The 21,786-nt window shown below is 45.1% G+C and overlaps 1 protein-coding gene across 1 annotated transcript in view; it reads right to left on the reverse strand.

The window, feature by feature from the left end:
• Positions 1 to 21,786, reverse strand: part of TMEM123 (transmembrane protein 123) — a 316,475-nt gene that overhangs the window by 56,907 nt on the left and 237,782 nt on the right. Inside the window, exon 4 of the mRNA XM_078657007.1 lies at positions 15,912 to 16,001. Coding sequence (XP_078513133.1) covers positions 15,912 to 16,001 — 90 coding nt within the window. The remainder of the gene's footprint in view (positions 1 to 15,911; positions 16,002 to 21,786) is intronic.

The following is a 21,786-nucleotide window of genomic DNA, read 5'->3' on the forward strand; positions in this document are numbered from 1 at the left end:
ATTTAGATCAGTGACGCAGTGCTTAGAAAGCTCTTAAGGTGATGGATTGCCCTATGTGGACGGGTGTCACTACCTTCAGTAGGAATGGCTCTTTTGTCTAGAGGTCCAGCTTGACAGGAATAAAGGATGCTCTCTGGGCAGACCTAATGGTTACGACGGACACTGTTTTTATGGTCAAAAGACAGATGGCAGCTGTACATCGGAGTGTGCATCAGGTAGGTGAGAACCAAATTATTGTCCAACTGAGGCACCACAAAAGGTGCTGGCAGGAATATCTGGATGTGTTCATTTGCGAAACGCATCCCAACAGAAGATTTGAAAATGGCCAGCTGATCTGGCAAAATGTAAAAAGGCTGAACGATAACCCTTCACTGTTGTGCCAGCAATGCCTTGCTGAGCTAAGTATAGACAAAAGAATAGAATGTCAGACAACTTTGCATTTAAATACTGAATTTCATGGGAGGAACACTAGACAACAAACTTCTCCCAGCGACCTGCATATGCAGTTTTTGCGGATGCACACCTGGCTGACAGGATGACGCCAACCCCTTCTGAACGAAGATCGAAAGGCATCAACTCCACACATGGAGCTCTAGGTTGTGCAGGCTTGGAAGTTTCTTCCAAAAGAGCAACTGGATCAGAGGACATATGCTCATGGCAAGATGTTTCAGGTACCTCATTCTACCTGCTCAGTCTGGACCCCCTAGGATGACTTGGGTCCAGTCTTTCCAGATCTTGTTCAGCATTCTGGGCAGGAGTGGAAGAGGCAGGAAGCTGTATAGGAGTCCTAAGGCCCAATCCAGGCGGAAGGCATCTCTGAGTGTTATTGTGGAATGTGCTGACATTGCCTCTGTTGTAATCTCCTCCCAAAGCCTGGAAAGGGGCAGAATTGTTAGGGGATCTTTTGAACGGTAAGAGCTAGGCCCATACAGCATGATGCTACCTCACTCTCTTTAAATTGTTTCAGGGTGGAATCTGTCTTTGCTTCTAAAAGCCTACAGTCATCAATGGGCATGTCCGTCAGAGACTGTTGGACATAATTCGAGAAGCCAGTGGTGGGAATCCAAACAGGCCACCAAAGCACCATACTGGTCCCAACTGCTTTACTCAAATAGTTGGTACTGTCCAGGCCTGAACGTATGGGGTACTTTGCTGTGTCCTGGCCATCTTGGATGAGATGTTGCAAGTTAGCCCGAATGCCATCTGATTCTGCTGGCAAGAAGTCCGTCACACTGTCCCAAAAAGCATGCAAGTATCTCCCCATGAGACAGCAGGTGTTTACTAACCACTGTGCAAGACTGGCTTATGAAAATATTCCATTTGCAAATGTTTCCATGTGCTTCAACTCTTTGTCTGACAGGATGGTTGGAAACGCATTAGGATTGAGTCAACTTGTAGATGCCTGCACTACAAGTTTTTCGGAGTAGGATTTTGCAGGAGGAAATTGGGATCTCCAGGGGCAGGCATATGCTACCTTCCTATCCGCCTGCTGACTGGGGGGCGGGATCCTGGCATTGTCCAGGTGCCCAACAGTACATCTGAGAGAGCCTCATTAAATGGGAAGAGAGGTTCTTACCTTGTCTGTCCTTGATGTAGGACATCAATTAGAACATTAGTTTGGACCGCTATCATTGGTAGAGTGAGTTCCAAGATTTCTGCTGCTATCGTAATTACTCAAGGCAAAGGAGGCCGATTCCTCTGTGGTAGGATTCAGAGAACAGTCAATGTCCTGAGAAGCCGGGGAACAATTCTGCAGCCGGCAGGTACCCGGGATGTCACAAGAGCCATGATTTGATTTCTTGTGTTTTTTTAACTTTTTGGACCTACCTAAAGACCTCGATTTTGATGATAATCAGTCGCGGGATGTGTCTCAAGAGCAGGAGTGCATCAACGCCTTCAAACTGGCTTTTTTCTAACTTATTCCTGATTTCTGCGTTGTACAGTTTGGCTTCACGGTTGGATGATGGCCTTCCAATTTATCTTTGTGCATTTGTTGCATGACACAGAATCGTGCTTGGAGCCCAGCCACTAGTGGCATAATATAGCATACTATAACGTGAATTTGTAAAGAGCACGTTCACCCAAGGGTGTCTTGGAGCCTAGTAAGATATGTTTATTGTTACCTAACTCAATGGTACTCATTTGATCGACCTCAAAAGGATGAAAGGCTGAGTGGACCCACCGGGATTTGAACCCGTGACCATGACGTCAAACACAGGCTACTACAGTGAACACATTAACCCACTAATCCACCAAACCCGGCATATCACTAGAGACAGACATCGTGGATCTCAGTAACTGTCATCTGGCAGTCTTTGCACACTTTGAACCATATTGTTTTAGGCGAGGACATGTCCCGTGCACTGGTAACATTTTGAGGGAAGAACAAGTTCTGTCAAGCTCACAGGATTCAAGAGAGCTCTAGATTCACGTGCAAAGGAAGGAACTTACGTCAGCTTATGTCGGTAGCCCACATAAAGTGGCCCCAACGTCACATCTGAAGTGGGAAGGATCGCCACAGAGCTTAACAACACCACCACCAGACGTCAAAGGGAATAGCTATTAAAAATTCTCTGGATCCAGTCTGGCGCCTGCGGCTATTCAAAGGCAAGGAATTTGCAGTTAGAAATATCTATCAGAAAAATTTGCACTACATTTAATAATCCACTTGAAAAAGGACAGGTGGATAGGATCAACAGATTGATAATGGCACTGAACTCTGCACTAAATCTGGAAAGGTCTTTGAAAGCCCTGTTGTGTGCTTACAGGAGTACAGTCACCAGTCCCTCTAGTAAAAGTCTATTTGACTTAATAATGGGCAGGTCATCTGGATCTAAACTGAACCCAACGTGGTTGCAGTGGTGCACCACTATACGGAGATGTGAGCTTGTCCCTCAAGACATTGGGAGAAGAGTTCAAATAAGTAACTGGGTGAAGGTGAAATTGAGAGCAGTGTGTGCAGGTCTGTCCAAAAATAACGGCCTAGCGAGTGAAGAATTGGAGAACGTGCAACCTTGGAACTGAAGAAGAGCGTCCTTTTATTAAAAAAACAATGGCTCTGAAAATACTTTGGGTGATTGACATGATTGTGTAGAAGAGAAAGACAAATGGAGGGGTGGTCTTTGTTGTTTAATTCGGAGATGTTCGGAGGTTCAGCAGTTAAACAAGTGTCAGACAATGCTGGATCACCAAGAGCGCCAGTGGTGACTTGAATATCTCAAATGAAGCTGGCATGTCCTAAGTCATCAGAGCACCACACAATAGGCATTGAAGTCGCCATGTTGGATGGTTGACTATGTCAGTGGTTGAACAAACTTAGTACTAAGTATTGCATTTTTAAAGTTTATCAGGTCCATGTGTGGCTCATTTGTAGTCTTTATGTTGCATTGTGTCAGTTTGTAAAATATCAGTTAATCAGTGTGTGCTGTGTGCATTTTGCTCTGTTTGTGTGAGGAAGGAGATTTGTTACATTTATCATTAACCAGGACTAGCATCATGGTTATATGACCGTTCACTCTTAGAACTCCGGAGTTACGTGGTCCATGTTTGAGTGTTTACTTTCAACACAGGAATCAGTTAACTTGTTGTGCATGGCCTAAGGCCAGACTGATTTCTTGTTCTTGAAAATAAACATCGCTTCAAATCACTTACAAGGCGTCTACTTGATTTGTTGCCACAACAGATGGAGTAGTTTCTGTCCTGTAACTCCAGTTCTGTAGTAGGGGTATCTCTGTTATAGTCATAATCTAGTGAATAGTCCCGCTCATGTGCGTGGACCCTGGCAATCAAAAATAATCTCTTAAGTTGTCAGAAAATTGCAGAACTGCAAAGACACTTAAGAGAGAATTTAAAGACAAATAATGCAGCCTATATTCACAGGCTACACTGTCCAGTACTTCAACTAGAAATTCCACCAAAAAAAACATAAATAGCACAGCCTGCCTAGTTTCTCCATTAGAGAAACTTGCCTCTACCAGTAAAAGCCTCTGGAATGATAGCGAGGAAGGCATGGACAGACAAGCCCCATAGGCTGCCATTATGTGGCTTAAATAGGATACTGTGCCTTTAAGAGAACTTTCCAGAACTTCTCCCAGTATCCCAGAATGCACAGCAGGTCCCTCTTACTTTCAGTTCTTTTTGAAAGCGAAACACGCCAGACCTGTAGCATTCCTTACATGAACATCTCTCTCCACCGGGGAGGCGGGAGGGCGCTTATGACTATAACAGAGATACCCCTACTACAGAACTGGAGTTACAGGACAGAAACTACTCCTTCTGTAGTAGGGGATCTCTGTGAATAGTCATAATCTAGTGAATAGAATGGCAAGCCCATCCCCACACCAAAGCGGCAGTGGAGAAAAGAGAAATAACACCACTACTGTGCGAACAGATTTCGCAGCGAAGCCTGCCCAACCTGAGCGTCTGCCCTGGCATCAGTGTCCAGGCAGTAATGCTTAGCAAAGGTATGGACCAACTTCCAAGTGGCCGCCTTGCAGATTTCTGCAATTGGAACATTACGAGCAAAGCTGTCGTTGCAGCTTTGCCCCTGGTGGAATGAGCTTTAGGTTTACCCCCTAAGGTCTTATTAGCTTTTTGGTAACACAACTGTATGCAGGACTTAATCCATCTAGAGATAGAATGCTTGGAGGTCGCAAGACCCGTCCTGACTGATCCATAATTGATAAACAATTGGTCTGACCTACAAATATCCTTGGTTTTATCCAGATAAAATTTCAACACCCAGGGAATGTAACGACCTTTCCGCTGGAGATGAAGGATCCTGAAAAAACGTAGGCAAAGTTATGGTCTGGTTGACATGAAAATCAGAAATAACCTTGGGAAGAAATTTAGGATGAGTATGCATAACAACCTTAGCAGCATGAAATACAGTATAAGGTTCTTGGCAACACAACGCCTGAATTTCACTCACCCTGCGGGCCGATGTAATGGCCACGAGGAACGCCGCCTTCCAGGACAGGTGCTGCAACGAAGCCTTATGAATAGGTTCAAAAGGCTCCTTCATCAATCTGGACAGCACCACATTCAATTACCATGAAGGCGAAGGAAGCCTGACAGGAGGGAACACTTTCTTCAAGCCTTCCAGAAAATCTTTGATCACAGGGATTTGGAAGAAGGAAGTCTGTGAAGGGCATTTCCTGTAGGCAGTCAATGTACTACCAGTGGGAGTAACGGCCGAGACAGATGTTTCTGGTGCAGCGTCTCGAAGATCACCGATGTCTTGGGCCTGGGCACCGTCAATGAAATGCCCAGCTTCGCTGCACCTCGTAAAAGTAAGTCCTGGAAAGACACCAGATCATCAATTGGTGAAACCCTTGTTTCCGGTGAATCCGACAAGGTCGGAGAATAGTCCCTGGTCCCTGAAGACCTTGTCCGGGAACGAGACCTGTGCCTCCTGTGGCGCCGTCTCGACCGTGTGGACGACCTGTTGCACGATCGTTCCCTCCTCCTGGAACGGGAGCGCGATCTCCCCGCACGTGGGCGCTCCACCGGTTTCCGTGGAGGCGTCTTCTGTGGCCTATCCTGGGGTTTTGGCTTTGGAGTCCCCTTAGGCGGTGTAGGGAGCGGAGGCAGTGACACCGATCTCGGTGGTAGGACAGGTGGCATCTCTGGCCGAGGAGCGGGCCCATGATGTGGGACCGGCGGCGGAGGTTGTCCCGCAGGAGGAAGTGGAGGTAGTGGAGGAAGCGGCGGGTTGGCGGGAGGATCCTCCTTAGGGAGAGGAGGAGGAGTTTTAGGCCGAGGTGGTGTATAAACCACCGAGTACACCGAGCCCGGTGACTTCTTCGGGGGAGGAGAATGCGACCCAGACCCTCCAGAACGTGAGCGACGCCTCTGGCGTCCTTCACCAGACCCAGCGTGACTTTTTGCGCCAGAACTCCTTCTGCGCCGCTTAGGGGAGGCGGAATGCCTTGGAGACGCTGATCTCTTTCTGCTTGACGTCGAGCGTTTTTCAGGCGTCGAACGTCGACCCCGCAACTCCGGCGTCGAGCGCTTCTTCCTCGACGTCGACCGTCGCCATCTCGACGACGAACGGTCAGTCCTCGACGACAAGCGTCAATCCTTCCTCCGCGTCGACCGTTTTCTCGCGGTCCTCGACGTTGAGGATCCCCTCGACGGCGACCGGCGGTGTCGCTTCGACGGCGAGCGCCGGTGCCTGCGGTCCTTCTTCGGCGTCGATGGCTCGACGCTGACGTCGACGAAGATGTCGTCGGCGGTGATTTCAACGGCGGCCTACCCAGGCCTCTCGACGTCGACCGTCCACGCTGTCTCGACCCGGAGCCCCGGGGAACACACCGTCGTCATCCCTCTTGACGGAGACCGGGACCTTTTGCTGGGTTTCCTGCCTCTGGGGTGCCCCCCAGAGGCCTCAGCAGGGGCAGAGGGAGCCTTCCCAGCCTGCCCAGACCCACCTGCAGCCTGCAGTCGCCTCTCCTCCAGGCCTTGAAGCCTAATCTTCAGCCTGTCCCTCAGGGTCCTTGTAGAAAAGGTCTGGCAGATGTCACAATCTTCAGGGACATGTGCTTCAGGGAGACATAGTATGCAGACGTCGTGTGGATCAGTCTTGGCCTTCTTCCTTCCACATGCTGGGCACTTGTCGAAGAGAGCAGGCATTTTAGAGCCCTGAAAAGCCTGAACAAATACACAGAAGTGAAGGGAAACACCAAGTACACACTGAAAACACTTTTAAAGCCAAAAGTGCACACAATTCCAATAAACCCTTGAAAAAGGGAGAGCTCAATGCACCAGGGTCCTGTTAGCAGGAGCCGGAAAAAAGAACTGAAAGTAAGAGGGACCTGCTGTGCATTCTGGGATACTGGGAGAAGTTCTGGAAAGTTCTCTTAAAGGCACAGTATCCTAATTAAGCCACATAATGGCAGCCTATGGGGCTTGTCTGTCCATGCCTTCCTCTCTATCATTCCAGAGGCTTTTACTGGTAGAGGCAAGTTTCTCTATGGGAGAAACTGGGCAGGCTGTGCTATTTGTGGTTTTTTTTGGTGGAATTTCTAGTTGAAGTACTGGACAGTGTAGCCTGTGAATATAGGCTGCATTATTTGTCTTTAAATTCTCTCTTAAGTGTCTTTGCAGTTCTGCAATTTTCTGACAATTTAAGAGATTATTGTTGATTGCCTGGGTCCACGCACATGAGCGGGACTATTCACTAGATTATGACTATACACAGAGATCCCCTACAACAGAACCATTGTTTTGCATATTGTTGCATTTCACAATCAACTGACACATGATGCACTGTAAGCTTTTTTAAGGCTGTTTACGATAGTTTAGTAAAGAAAATAATAATAGCTCACACTTGGGAGTATTTTGAGACTGCGAGTTTATATAATTTCCCATATGTGAAAAAAAAATCAATTGGTCCCAAGTCAGTCAGAAGTCGCTGGGCCCCCAAGTAGACCTCTTACTTCGCTACCGAGTACATGTGTAGTGACAAATTGGAACTCCTCCATAGGGTCATTGCAGAATAATCAGGATGCAAATCACCTACCACAAAGATTTATCACGGGGGCCACTAATCTCATAAAACTTGTCTGATCCAGTTAAATGTGACGTATCAAAGCAATTTTTGCTACTATTGGGCTTAACAGCGAAAAATGGCAGTACCTCCTTAAAAAGGTGATTACAGTAACTTTTGGCTCTTCACAGTTCAAAAGAGAGCTCTACAGAATTTGTGACGTGTCCAGAACAAATTAAAGGCCTACCTTCTTCGTCAAGACACGTCACAATTAGAAAATAAGCATATAGGCCTGGATTACGAACATGACAATCTCCATAAAAGCTGAGCAATACTTGAGGAGACCAAATATATGTGGTGGGCTATATATCATAACACACGTATCTCACAAATACAGAACAACATACCACTCAGCTGATAGAAAAACATCTTCCTTATGAATAGTCATGACAATGTATTCCCCCTCCCCTCCCCACCCCCAGCCTCTTGGGATTACTTAAACACTAGGCCTGACTAATTTCTATATAAATGGCAAACTTCTACCCAAGGAAGAGATGTATTTTTATGGCCAAACAGGGGCAACCTATAATCCTTGAAACCCGCTCTCATTTATCGTGCTATACCTTACTTCTTTTCAAACACTATTAGGGGCGACTTTCACTTCTACATCTACCAACCTTACACTGTCCGCATTGAGGGATTTCTCTCATCATAGATTAATAATTATTTGCCAGATCTTTTCGTTTAACCATGGTTGCAGTGTATCACAATTTGATGTACACAAAGCTGTTAGCAGGATGATTAAGACAACACAACAGTTTGTTAAACACGATTCCCTGGAATTCCCTGAAATTCTCTTTATTGCTTATTTATTCAGGAGTAGGAACTCAATGTCTTACAGCCTTGAAAAAGCCCCAGGCCAGGAGGGAGCTGAACAGGTTGACTGTGGCTCTCTAAACCTAAAGGAACACGAATAAAGGAATTTCTATCAACAATCTGTCTCTAAGATTGTATTGATTAACATATTTTATTGCTTGTTCGTTACTGACCTGTCCTCAACCAAGGCATGGTGCCAACATAAGTAACTAGTGCAGGCATCCCCAAACCCATGCATCTTTCACTTAAAACTGTTCCCGTGGGGTGGGGACCATATCCACTCGGGAATGCCTAGGCACACACGATAAGATAGCTCGCCCTATCAAGGCAATTGATAGAAAAGATGTAGTCAGATGCCTCACGCATCTCTCGCATCAAATGAAAACAGTGAGGGCCAGATTAAGAGTTTAGTGGACAAGTTACTCTGTCACAACCGTAGCAGATATCCCGTCTGCTTTACTACAAGTGCCATAGAATCAGCCGCGGCCCATGCAGGTAAGAGCGGAGGAGCCTGGGGGGAGGGGGGGGACAGGAATTAAATAGTTTATTTTCCCCAGTCATCGTCTGTCGAAATACACCCCCACCACTCTTACCTGCAAGGGCCACTGCTGCATAATATACAACAAACTTGTAAAATGGTGGATGGGATATCAGACTGGCTGTGACGGAGTTACCCTTTTGCCAAATTCTAAATCAGGCACAAAGTCTCTGATTAGGAGACAGGCTTATCTTTGGCTATACTTAAAGAAAATACTTTTAACATTAACTTATGATTTTCCCTAAAGAGAGGGCCAACACTTTAGCAAGACTTACTTTCGTTTCTGTGTGCTATTGCTATTCATGTGGCGGTGCTCTGTATTTACTTCAATACTGATGCCTGGGCAGACTTTCAACTTTTTTCTTGTGTACCACTCACTACCTTTTGTCTGGGGCACGTGTGGGCAAGATCACTTGGCAGGTCCTGCACATCTATGTGGTCTAATATTCTTAAGTTGAGGGAATGGGATTATTTCTTTTCTCCTACCAGCGTACTTGAGTGCCTTCCTTTCCTGTGGTTCTGGCACACAGGATGGTTGCTTCTCTGTGTTGTGGTAATTGATTGGGTGCAAATATGTAGTGGAGTTACAGCTCTCAGTGTATTGGCGGGACCTCTCCACGCAGGGCCGTTCTGGTGAGGTCTGGAGCTTCCCTTATGAGGTCAACAATTTTTATTCCAGCAACCAGCCTCTCAAAGCCAAGGAGGAATTCTGAAAATTGTTAAACGCGATTCAATTTTCTTTGCACCACGTGCACACAGAGGGCAAAGACGCCAATCTCTGAAGCAACTGATTGTAGTGAGCTCTTACTGAAGGCAGCGCGTTAGACAGACCTGCGCACAAAGGCTGAACACTAACATGACCATTTCAGACCGTGCTCAACAGCTTTTAATGGAGGTTGGAAGAGTTCTGCTCTCCTGGAGCCTATCATGAACAACCAGTCCAGGAGGCCAAGGGCCTCTTGGCACAAGAGCTTGGTGAGGATTTCCTTCAGCCAGTTACAATTTCTGCCACCACTGGGTCATCATCGTTTAATGGAGCGGATGTGGTCTGACGGCTAGATTGCTGACTTTGGTGCTGGAAACCAAGGTTCGGGCCTCGGAGTTGCGTCCACATCATGTGATTCTGGGCAAATCACTTAATCTCCCTGTGCCTGAATGTGTCCTTGTGTAACGTAACCAGTGCCCATGTAAAGCGTTCCAATACCTTTGGGTCGAGTTCACGCTATATAAATCTGCATAAAAAAATAATAATAAAGTTGCTAGTTTGATTTATAAAGGCTCTGGGCTTACCATCTTGCAATGCTCCAGAGATATATTGATATTGCGCTCTTCCTCAGTACCACCCAATGGGTACTCCGTGATTGACCCCTCTTCTTGTCTGTACTTCACAGAGAGTAAGGCTCATGCAGGGTGACTGTGTGTGTAACAGCAGGAGTTCAGTGCCCACTCAAGTCACAACAGCAGCACTAGTCCAACTGAAGTCCATGGGGGGCCTTTAATTCAGGATACACTCTCCACTAGCCTAAGAGAGAGTAAAGGAGTCGGCGCCACAAGTCCTCGGGAAAGTCTAAAGCTCCGGGTGTTCAAGTCATGAGTGGTTGCACCCACCCCTTCAAGGCACCTGACAGGGGTCATAGTGTCTCTTTCTGTCCACTGCCATTTCCAGGCTCCTAAGCTCGTCTAGTCTGCAGAGGGGCTTAGGAAAGTAAGTTGAGATTTCTAGAACTGGCAAGGCATCTAGAGGTGCCACATTATCTCTTCACTTCTAACACTCAAGGAACAAGCCTTCTACTTTTCCCACCCTGGTGCGCCATTCTAGGAATAATTCAAAATGGTATTCCTTCCCCAAAATAGTGCATATCATTCTCTGAACTGGTCTCTGCCTCTTCTCTACAACTATTTCAAAGGAGTCAACCACTCAACGGCAGGGACAGAAATCTTCCCTTCCTCACTGTTGGAATTAGTATTCCCCCTGCCTTAATTAAGCAGTAGTGACTGACCTCTAGCTGTGGCAATACCAACTCCACCCTCCTTAGCTTAAAATAGGCTCTAGTTCCTAATCATCAAAGAATGAACCTATTGTTCTTTGGGGCCTTCGACCAGCCACGTGGCAGAGAACAGTACAATTACTCACTCAGTCAAGAAGTCTAAAGGCAAGTTTCATTGATGGTTGGCTAGGAGAAAATGCTCTGACTTAATTACATTAGGGAATCTAGTTATGGTCAAAATAACTTTAGCTCTGCTTTCCGGGCCTAGGAAATGACGGACTCTAATCCGAAATTACAGTTTCATACTATCCTACATTTTTTGTTCAAGTGGAGTGGTCCTTGGCACAGCTCCTTTCAGATCCCAACTGAATGATGACAATTTACACAGGTTCCAATTTACCATAAAGCTACCTGTGCGCAAATGCCAGGCTGATGTCAAACAGTCTTCCTCAATCAACCTTCATGTGTGCATGTGCGACACAGCTCACATGCAACCTGCTCAAAGTCATTTACCACCTTATTTTAAAAAGTGGGCACTGGAGGTTGCAGTTCAAAGCCATTTTAACAGAGCATTGCAGTGGGTGAGGCCCCATTAGGTGTAGCACGCCAAAATAAGGGTCCAAAAACCACTGGTAGAAAAGTAAAACTTGGAGGCTGTTCCCAGATACTTCCAAAATCCTTACACAAGCCTCCCAACCATGGCAAAGGGACAAAACTGAGATACAGAAAGGGATGTTTTTCCATTCCACTTAGCTACAACCGGGAATGGGTTCTGCCCTTTAGAAAAATCTCACTAGGTGACTGCGGCTCCGGAAACCTTAATCTAGGAACTCTAAACCTTTGACCACTCACCACTATTCCCAACCATGATACCACTTTCCCTCTGAAAAACCCAAACTGCAGTAAGAACTACTATATTTCTATGTCAGATGCATTTAGGACACCAAGCACCTCTGTGCAAACAACAGAGCTGTTGCATTCTTTGCATCTGGTCAAATAAATCTGCTCACCTACTGCAGTCAGTTGAGCTGATTAGGACTCAATATGGGAAGGGTCCAGTGCCACTGCACTGGTGCTGTCAAGGACCTACTTCCCTCTGCTGGGAGTGAAACGAGGCATCTACAGTTTCTCCTGGTCATTTAGACATTAGTCAAACCCTGTACTGTCACTTTCCAGCATTGGGGTATAATCTCTCCCCTCAGTACACATTGTAGCGGACAAATAGCCTAAACCCATTCCTTCCCCACTGTGCTCTGACACCACCAGGAAGCCACACTTTCGATGCGACCTCAGGATCAGAACATAAAACTTGCCCTTCTGATAGAGTAACACCATCCAGTCTCCCATTTCCAATGCCAGCAGCACCTTCCTGAAGCGCCTTTCCTGAACAAAAAGTTCAGGTTCCCGAGGTCGAGGAATGGATACAGACACCAATCCTTCTTGGGAACACAGAAGTGTTACTAACAGCATCCCTGCCAAATATTCTGCTTTATCACTTACTCAGCTGCTCCCTTGAAAAGCATTGTTGCCACCTCCTGCTGTAGAGTGGAGGGATAACCCTCGGACAGGGAAGTTGTTTGGGGAGGGACGGGGGTTGGGAGGAGGAGGGGCAGCCTGTAGGAAATTTAGGGCATACCCCTTTTCTACTATCAGTACGGCCCCCTAGTCCGTAGTGATGGCCTTCCAGGACCACAGAAAGGAGACTCCTGGTGCTCTGGTATGGGCAAACTAGATCAGCTTTTCTAGTGGTGCTGGAGAGGAGGAGGAGGAGATGGCAGTATGTTGAGATCCTCAGCCCTAGACTGTCCATCTTCCCCTGTATTGCCTGGCGAAGAGATTCTGAGGATGCTGCAGCTGAGACTGAGTACACTGCCGCTGGCAAAAGCTAAAGCCTTTGGAAATGCCCTGAAACTGCCTGTAATCCCTCTGAGGCCGCAGTTGCAGGCTTGGAGACCTTGTATCCTTACTGCCCTTGAATCTTCCTAGGGCTGTCTCATGAGTACCATAAAACTGAATGTCTATGAGGGTGGCCGTAGAATAAACAGGCATATAAAGCCAATCATGCAACAGAGATTTACAGCAGACCCCTTAGTGTGTGCCACTGAGTGTGCAGTATCGATGCCAGACTTGATGAGATATCCGGAGGCATCCTGTCCAACCCGAATGATCTCTAAGAGAGTTTAAAGGTTGTACGTTACATGCGCGACAACTAACTGGGCCTTGTCCCACACGGCATTAGTACATCTGGCTAAAATGTATACAGATTTCAAAGAGATGCTGACAGATGAAAAAGTTTCTTTCCCCAAGCAGCCATACATTTAGATTCCTTGCCTGATGGAGTGAATAGTAAAGTACCCAAGACCTCACCTGAGGAGCAGGATACCTAATTACCAGGCTCTCTGGAGAGAGATGGGTGGACAAGAAGGCGGCCATCAGGAGCAAAGTGATACTGATTCTTATCCTGCCTCAGCAAATGATGGCACAGAAGCTCTATCCAAGTCAATGAACATGACCAAACCATGAATATCTAGCAGAGCATGCCCAGATAGGAAGTTCCTCTGCAAAATAAGTCAAAGTCGCTCACTGAACAAGAAAGTGTCTTTGCGAACGCACACATATTCACTGCATGAGCAGAAATGGTAGTGTTTAAGTACGAATGCAGAGAGAGCTAGGTATAACACAGAGCATGGAACGATGTCCTCGTTCCATGTTTGTCATGTTCATCTGTAGAGTGTCTTCATGGAGCATGGCAAGGAGCCATGTGTATCTGTGATATAGGGTAGCTTGTATTTTAATGCCCAATGACTACTCTGCTGGAGGAGAATGCTGAGCTGGGAGAGGGTGGAAAATCCTGGCCATTACTCGGAGGCTACTGGCTGGGCCTTGGCACTGTACCATCTGCTTAGAGGTGAGCGGCATGAGGGGAATAAGGCCCAGCGTGCTGCTGCTGCTCTGAATGCATCACCTTGCTATATCCTTAACCCATGCCCAACATTTGGAGACGTATAGTGCAAACTGAAAACAAAAATCCATATATAATGACGAACACTTACAATTCCCAATGTCTGCAATGCAGGTTGGTCAAAAATGAGATGCAACGGCTGAGGCTGGTTAATCCATTGATCCTGTCTTTATGAGTATTGATAAGATTTTGTGGACAGCAAAAGCAGTCCCTAGGCATAATTAAAAATGAAGGAACGCGTATAAGAGCGGTACGTGATGTATGTTTGTTTAGGCATACGGACAAGAAAATATATATTAATGTATCCCACTTCGCCTTGCCCTTAGAAACTCATGTCACTGCTCAGAAGACAATACTCTGCAGCAGGCCTAGGTGAAACATATAAAACTGGAAATCGGTGTTAAATGTTCAGCTGTAGTGAAAGAGCCAGCTCTCCTGTGAGATCGGTAAGGCTCCCGCATATTCACATCATAATCATACTCCACTGCAAGCAACAATGACATTGTCTTACTAGTGACCCAGGGGAAGTCAAACCTGGACCATGTACCTCAGTTAGTCTTTAATGATGCCGCCCTGCGATAAGTGTCCCTTGGGCAGCCACCGAATCAATGTACCACACAGTACAAAGCCTGACCAGGACAGTGGTGGGGTTGAGGAGGAGGAACCCCATCCCCCAGAGCTATTGAGAACATATGTAGCATGTGCAGCTGAAGAACAAGATCAAGTCGGTGCCTGGACTAAAGCTTTTGAGGAACATGAAGAACACGCCAGCAAAAAGCACCAACAACTACTTGGTGAGTGCCTGCCCCGGTCCACAACAGGGCGCGACTAGTGGCAGGCACACACCAGGCAGCTACATGTGCTGCACTGCCATTACACCTCTTCCTTAGCACCCCTGCATTAGGCACTAGAAGGGCTGTGGTTTTACACGGATTCTCCTGCCCAGTGGTGCCCACCCTTCCTATGCAGACTTGAACACCTATAGCATTACCAGAACTGCCACAGGGTGGAGAAGCTCCAAACAAAAAGACTGACAGTTAAATCTCCCAATCGTTGTATTGCGGACTGATCCAAAATATGAAAGATGGTTGCAACAAACATTGGCTGAGCAGGGACGATCCTTTCTTTCTGTGCATTAGGATTGATTGTTAAAGATTTGACAGAAAAATCTGTCTCTACCAGACCTAAAAACAAACTGATACGTATTGGTCTTGTAGAATCCAATTCAGACTGACAAATATAGGCAGAAGAGTGCTATTTAGACAAGAAAAACAAATGATACTCATGCGCAAACGGAGTTTTTATTTCTCATGTAATTTCCTGAAAAGGGAAAGCCTACATAAAAAACAAATACATCTGATGTACATTGGGACTGTTGGTTTGACTTTCTCAAAGTTGTGCATGTATAATGCTGAACATGCATTGAAAACGTTAAGATTAGTTAATGTTTCATACTTCTTGGCTACTAAAATGTGTGTTTATTTGCATACATCCTACAATCCTTGCAAATAGAAACAGAAAACAAACAGAATAACAGACGTATTTCAATTGCGCCAATGCATATAAATGGAAACAGTCTTAAGCACAAAAGTGACCGCTTAACACTGTTCCTCAGGCAGTTATCACAACTGTTCACAGAAGGGACGGAAGTTAACCGACAATTTTTCAAGTTCCTAGTATTCAGCATCACATACGTCCCTTACTGTGACAGGGGCCCAATGTGGACATCAAAGCCAGCAACCAAAAATATGGGATAGACCAGGGTTCTCCAAAGTCGGGCCGGATCCATGCCAGATTTTTAAGATAACTACATTTATCTAAATGGGAAATGCTCAAAATCTGGCACTGATCGGGCCCTCCAGGACCGATTTTGGAGAACCCTGGGCAAGACTAATATAGGTTTCAGTATTGCAAAACCCTACGTTTTTGTATTGTGCTCCTATGTACATTTTGGTCATACTAACATGGTATTTTGTGAAATGACGGACAAACAATCCTTAAATCTCTGGTATGTTATAGCAGATCCATTAAATACCTTCACCTCACAAGATGACCTACTTGGCACAGTTGTTGAAGCCAAAGGAATGGAGCCGGTAGTGGCAGCTGGTTTCGTTGTTTGCGGTGGTTTTGCACTCGGAGTTGAGGAAGCTGAAGGAGGTAAACACAACTGCGTTAGCACCTATCCATTCTTTCTTCATTAAACCACGTAAATGCAGCATTAACAACTGTATATATATTTTTTAAATGCTCATTTTCTAAAAAATACCTGTGAGCACCTAAACTCGAAAAAAACAGAACCAGGTAATGAATTCTGATATCCTTCCCATAAATGTCTAAAACAAACTGTTGTGTATGGTAAACTTGCACTGGAGTTAGCTCACTGCGAACTACGAGCTGTTCTATGCTTCTGGCACTGCCATGTCCAAAAATACAAGCCCTGATTTTATTAGACGCAGATCAGTACCTGGTAAAACAGCATAGTATGGTTAGGGAATACAGCCCAGACACAAACCGGGCCAACCTAACACCCCCTTCCCATCCCCACCCCCACCCCACCCCGCGGAAAAGGTCAGCAGAAAACGCTCCCCCAGCTTGCATAGCATAGCATCGGACACCCCACTAACCTGTATTCCACCCCTACCCCGAACTGCTGAAAAGTACCACCTGCTAAGAACAGCTGATAAATATCAGACTAATTGGCACCGTCATTTGGGAAAACAGGCAGATTTTCACTGGTATTCCTCGATCCAACTAGTTATTCCCCATTCCAAGTAGCACAATTTGTAACAACAGCATGAAGGTGTGGGAATATGACCGGATTGAGACATTCTGGGTTCCAGTTATCCCGGCACTTACATCCTGCGGACTCGTTATCAGGGCCTGAATTGCTAAATATTGAGTCTACAGCCGTTCAGGGACAGGTTCTTTGACCAGTTGCTATACAAACGAAAAACGTGTGCAATCTACCTGGACATGCACTCACTGCAGAAAGATCTGCCTTGAAATTCTGATCGAAGCAGCAGTCTTGTTAACAGGTTAACAGAATAGAAGACATTAATAGAAGGAAGCTACTGTCCTTATCGCCCAAAGAACTATTACCCTTCCAGTAATGATGCAGTTGGCATGGAGTTTTTGCATGTGGAAAACCGGTCTTTAGTTAAGGTTCTCTTGTGCTTAGTTTCTATTTCTTCTTTTGAACAACAAGGGTGACTTCATTAAAGTCAGCTAGGGACCCTGGGAAACAAATATTGAACACAACAGTTGTCCCTGAAAGAGGATGATCAGAGAGCAATGAATGCAGACCCAATCAGTGCTGTATTAGTCCAACTTGTCCAGCCGGACAGAGGTTCAATGTTTAATTAGTCAATAATTCTTTAGGTAATATGCGGACAAGGATACTGAAAGTGGGACACAAGCCTGCATCCTGCTACAGAAACATATAGACATACAGTTGGGGAAACAAACATTAAGGGGGGGGGGCTCAGGCAATGCTCACGGTTTGTTTCCAAGACAAATCATAAATAGACAAACAAATCGCAAGGGACATCTCTACATAGGAAATAATAACATCATAGTGTATGTATGAGAAGTTTGAGGCGTCAAAGGCGTTTTGATCCTAGAGAACAATGCAAGGATCATCTTCAGGACATTAAATAAGCATGCCTGTTAATACGTGCTTGGAGGAATGATCTTCTTAGAGTAAGGAATCCGTGATGGAAGTATGGCCAGCGCGCAAAAGGTGACCCGCAAAGGTAATTGACAGTCCGTGTAGCACAGGTGAGAGTTCCAAGATGTTTGTGGCGTGGCTGCCGGTTGCGGGTTAGATTATCGGTCGCCTCGTGAAGTGGGGCAGCAAGGGCGTATGATAAGCGTCCCAATTGTGGACCACAGTCATTTGCTTAATAGCAGCATGGTGGCCTGAAGCCGGGCGATGCAGCGTAACAAACCGGGGGGTCAGCGTCTGTGAATGAGGCTATAATACCCGCATTCACGGACGCTGACCCCCGGTGCTCCACGGACTGTCAATTACCTTTGCGGGTCACCTTTCGCGTGCTGGCCATACTTCCATCACGGATATTCCTTACTCCAAGAAGATTATTCCTCCAAGCATGCATTAACAGGCATGCTTATTTAATGTCCTGAAGATGATACTTGTATTGTTCTCTAGGATCGAAACGCCGTTGACACCTCAAACTTCTCATACATACACTGTGATATCATTTCCTATGTATAGATGTCCCTTGCGATTTGTTTGTCTATTGATGCTTTGTCTTGGAAACAAATCGTGAGCATTGCCTGAGCACCCCCTTAATGTTTCCCCAACTGTATGTGTCTATGTTTCTGTAGTAGGACACAGGCTTTTTGTCCCACTTTCAGTATCCTTGTCCGCATATTACCTATAGAATTATTGACTAATTAAACATTGAACCTCTGTCCGGCTGGACAAGTTGGACTAATACAGCACTGATTGGGTCTGTATTTATTGCTCTCTGCTCATCCTCTTTTAGGGACCACTGTTGTGTTAAATAGTTTCTATTTCATGCGTGTGGTAGCAGAGCTGATTCGTTTGTTATAAGATGTAGCATACGCATTTGATGCTAGGTGGGTACTAAAAATTAAGTAATGGGACTCACAGCCCAGGACTGCAGGACAGTGGCCTGACTGCACTGACTGATAAACAAGTACACCTTGTTGTCAGTGGTGTTATCAATGTCAAAACAAATTTGCCTTGGAATGGCAGCAGAAATGTTGACGAGGCAGCACGTGCTCTAAATTACAAGCACTGAGGTTGAGCAAGGATTTCATTTTGAAAAGTAGAACACTGGTGTATAATTCTCACTGTTGCCACTCCTAATTAGAAGAATTCGTAATCAGAGCTGTTCGTGGAATGCATTAGGAAATGACATTAAAGTATGACTGTTAAGAAAGCCGCTAATATTTCCAGAAAATCATCTTGGATAGTGAGGAGTCACACATTTATTCCAGTTCAGCCCTATAATGTTTTACTCAAAGCATTTTACATTGTAATGCCAGGCAGAAAAAATAAGAGGTCCTATAGCAAGGACATTAATAACTGTTAGGCTGTACTTTTAACTAACTAATAACGGAAAGATAGAAATAGATCGTCACGTGGGCCATGGAAAGAATAGATGGATGAGGCAAAGGGTAAAGTATTGAGGTTCAAGGGGCAATACAAGTAGGAAGAAGCACCGAGTAAAGAAGGGAGATATGTAATATCTGAGATAAGGTTATGGATGAAGGTGGTAACAAAAAGACAAAGAGAGGAGAGAGAAAGGGGGACAAGATATTGATTTATTAAAAGTTAGATAGACAGAAAACTAGAGTCCCAGAAGAATAGTGCAGTCAGCTTAGAGACATAAGGCTGCCTAGGTATGCAGATATTAAACCACTCCATTTTTACAGCGGGTTAGTTCACTGACTGCACTTTTCCGCAGCATTGTTCCTGCAGGAGAGTGAAAAGACATGCTTGAACTTAAGATACACGGGGAAATAGAGAGGGAGCATGCCATGGAGACAAGTCACACAGTCAATCCTATTTTCGTTTCTGGGTCATAGTCCACCTTCATGGATGCAGGACCCAGCAAAACTGAACAATATCAATGGAAATCGATTTGTGTGATACAACAGCATTAGCAGCAACTCCAATCACGGGAAGAAGTATACAAGACGGAAAAAGACAAAGTATTTTTATTTCTGAATCTGATCCCAGTGCATTTCTTTTCAAATGAAAGAACAGAATCTCACAGGAGGGATCTAGTCTAAATTATTTTCCAGATAAAGACTGAACAAGTATTCTACCTGCGTTCATTCTGTAAGAGGACATGTACCAGAAGATTTAGCCGAAGGTCACTTTTGGCGAAAGGTAAAAGGAAATTCCACTAATACTATTTCAGGTGCTGAAGTGCAGAATAAATGTCAATGAATCAATTAATAAAAATATGTATTTTTAGACTCCTGAATTATTCTGACTTGTACGTATATGGTCTCCAGTCCTGTGGTAAATCCTCCCAACAGTCCATTGATTTCCACAGCTAGTCATGCACAAAGACTACAGCTGGCATTTTAGTGCCACACAAGGCATTCAAACCTTGCCCAACACTTCCAAAATGTCTCTGATTAAGCGCTAGAACCCTGAGAAACTATTTATAGTAAAACACAATGGCCAACTTGAAACACCCATCAGTGCACAAAAGCCAGCCACTCATCTGCTGGACAGTTTTATCTATCAGGTTTTTAAAATATGTTCTGCCTGGCCACCCCTCACACCACTAAATGTTACCACTATTGTGGGAGAGTTAATGAAGGGGTTTCCAAACATGGACAATGGGAAGCAGGTTTTCTTTACTGCTAGACAAAGGAGAGCTCTACAGTCATGACATGAAGAATGTAGATAATGGTGAAGTAGATGACTTCAAAGGAGGAAGTGAATTGACCTATACCTCCTCACTCATGATCATCACGTCTTAACTGGTTTCATGTACACAGGTTGACATTAATTTGCACCTTACACTTGGGGACCTGTTAAAGCAATAATTAGGAGGATACTGCTACCGACAACCAAGAGAACACAACAACTAATCTGACCCCCTGATGTCTCGTATACCAGATACTGCTCAGACGGTTAACATTAAACTGCCCATTTTCTTCCTTCCTGTGAAAATAGAGGTAGAGTAGTCCCTGGTTGTGTCGTCCCTAATAAAGCCAACATCACCAGAATACCAGCAGAAAAGCTGTGAGCTGAAATGAAAATGTTGCACCCAACCAGAAGTACAGACACAACCAAAGAACAACTAGGCCTGAAAGCCTCCAACCTTGAACCTAGTCCATCTGATCTGGTGACTCAAAAAACCTGCATTCTTTGGACCTCTTCAGAAGGAGGGGAACAAACTGTAGTAAGTGTCTTATTTACTTTAGGTTTATTGAAACGGGGATAGCAGAGTGCCTATTTGCAAGCACCTTATAGCTCCTTGCTTTCACCAATATCCCTGAGACACTGCACTCAAATTAGATCGTCATCTATTCTTTAGCTTCATTAAAGCACTGACAGTCATTTGGCAGGTTACCTATCCTTTTTTAAATTTGCAATACTCGTGCAAAAGGAACTCTCCTACAGAGTAATTTCCGATTCAGTACGCTATCATTTTCTTACCTGACATAGTCCTCTACCCATGGAGGAAGCCTGAAATGACCAAGAAGGCCCAAAGATGGCTACTTTGAGGACGGGCCTAAGAATGAGAGGAGGAAGAGTTACTCCAGTCTCCTGTATCAAGGGCGGCCACCAAGATTTCCATTAGCACCTTGCACTGCAGGTCCATAAAAACTTTTGGCAACGCAGCATTGTCACTTTGGCTCATAACCAACAGACCAATGGAGAACCTGATGTACAGAGCTCAGTTACTACCAACTCATTGGGAATAAAATACTTACCAGGATCCAATATGTTAAAACAAATATGTTTATGCTTAAGCATTGCCCTATGTAAGATAGTATTCGCTGCGCCATTTTCTTTGCAGGCGCCATTTTAGACTGCTCAAAACTGATTTGGTCTGATTCCGAGAAACACTTCCCGTAGAGTTTCGTTTTTTCATTCCTGATTTATTTCAGTAATGAATACACTGTTCTTATTAGCGCATACCTTTCTCACTAGATAGAGGCTCTCTTCCCCATGTCTAGTGGCATGTTTCTTTTTTTAAGATATGAATGCTGAAACCGTTTTTTCTGTATTTCGCTGTTTAGCTGCAGCTGCCTGTAAAATTCCACTGTGGGCGTGTTCTTGCCTGGCTATGAAACGTACATAATGTATCTTTAAGCTTGTTGACTTCAGTCCACTCTGTAGCACTCCTTGCGACTGTACAGATGGGGCTCCACTCCGAGTGCACATAAATAAACAGTTACTGGTTTGTATTCTCTA

This window comes from Lissotriton helveticus, chromosome 8 (genome assembly GCF_964261635.1).
Source record: "Lissotriton helveticus chromosome 8, aLisHel1.1, whole genome shotgun sequence".
NCBI lineage: Eukaryota > Metazoa > Chordata > Amphibia > Caudata > Salamandridae > Lissotriton > Lissotriton helveticus.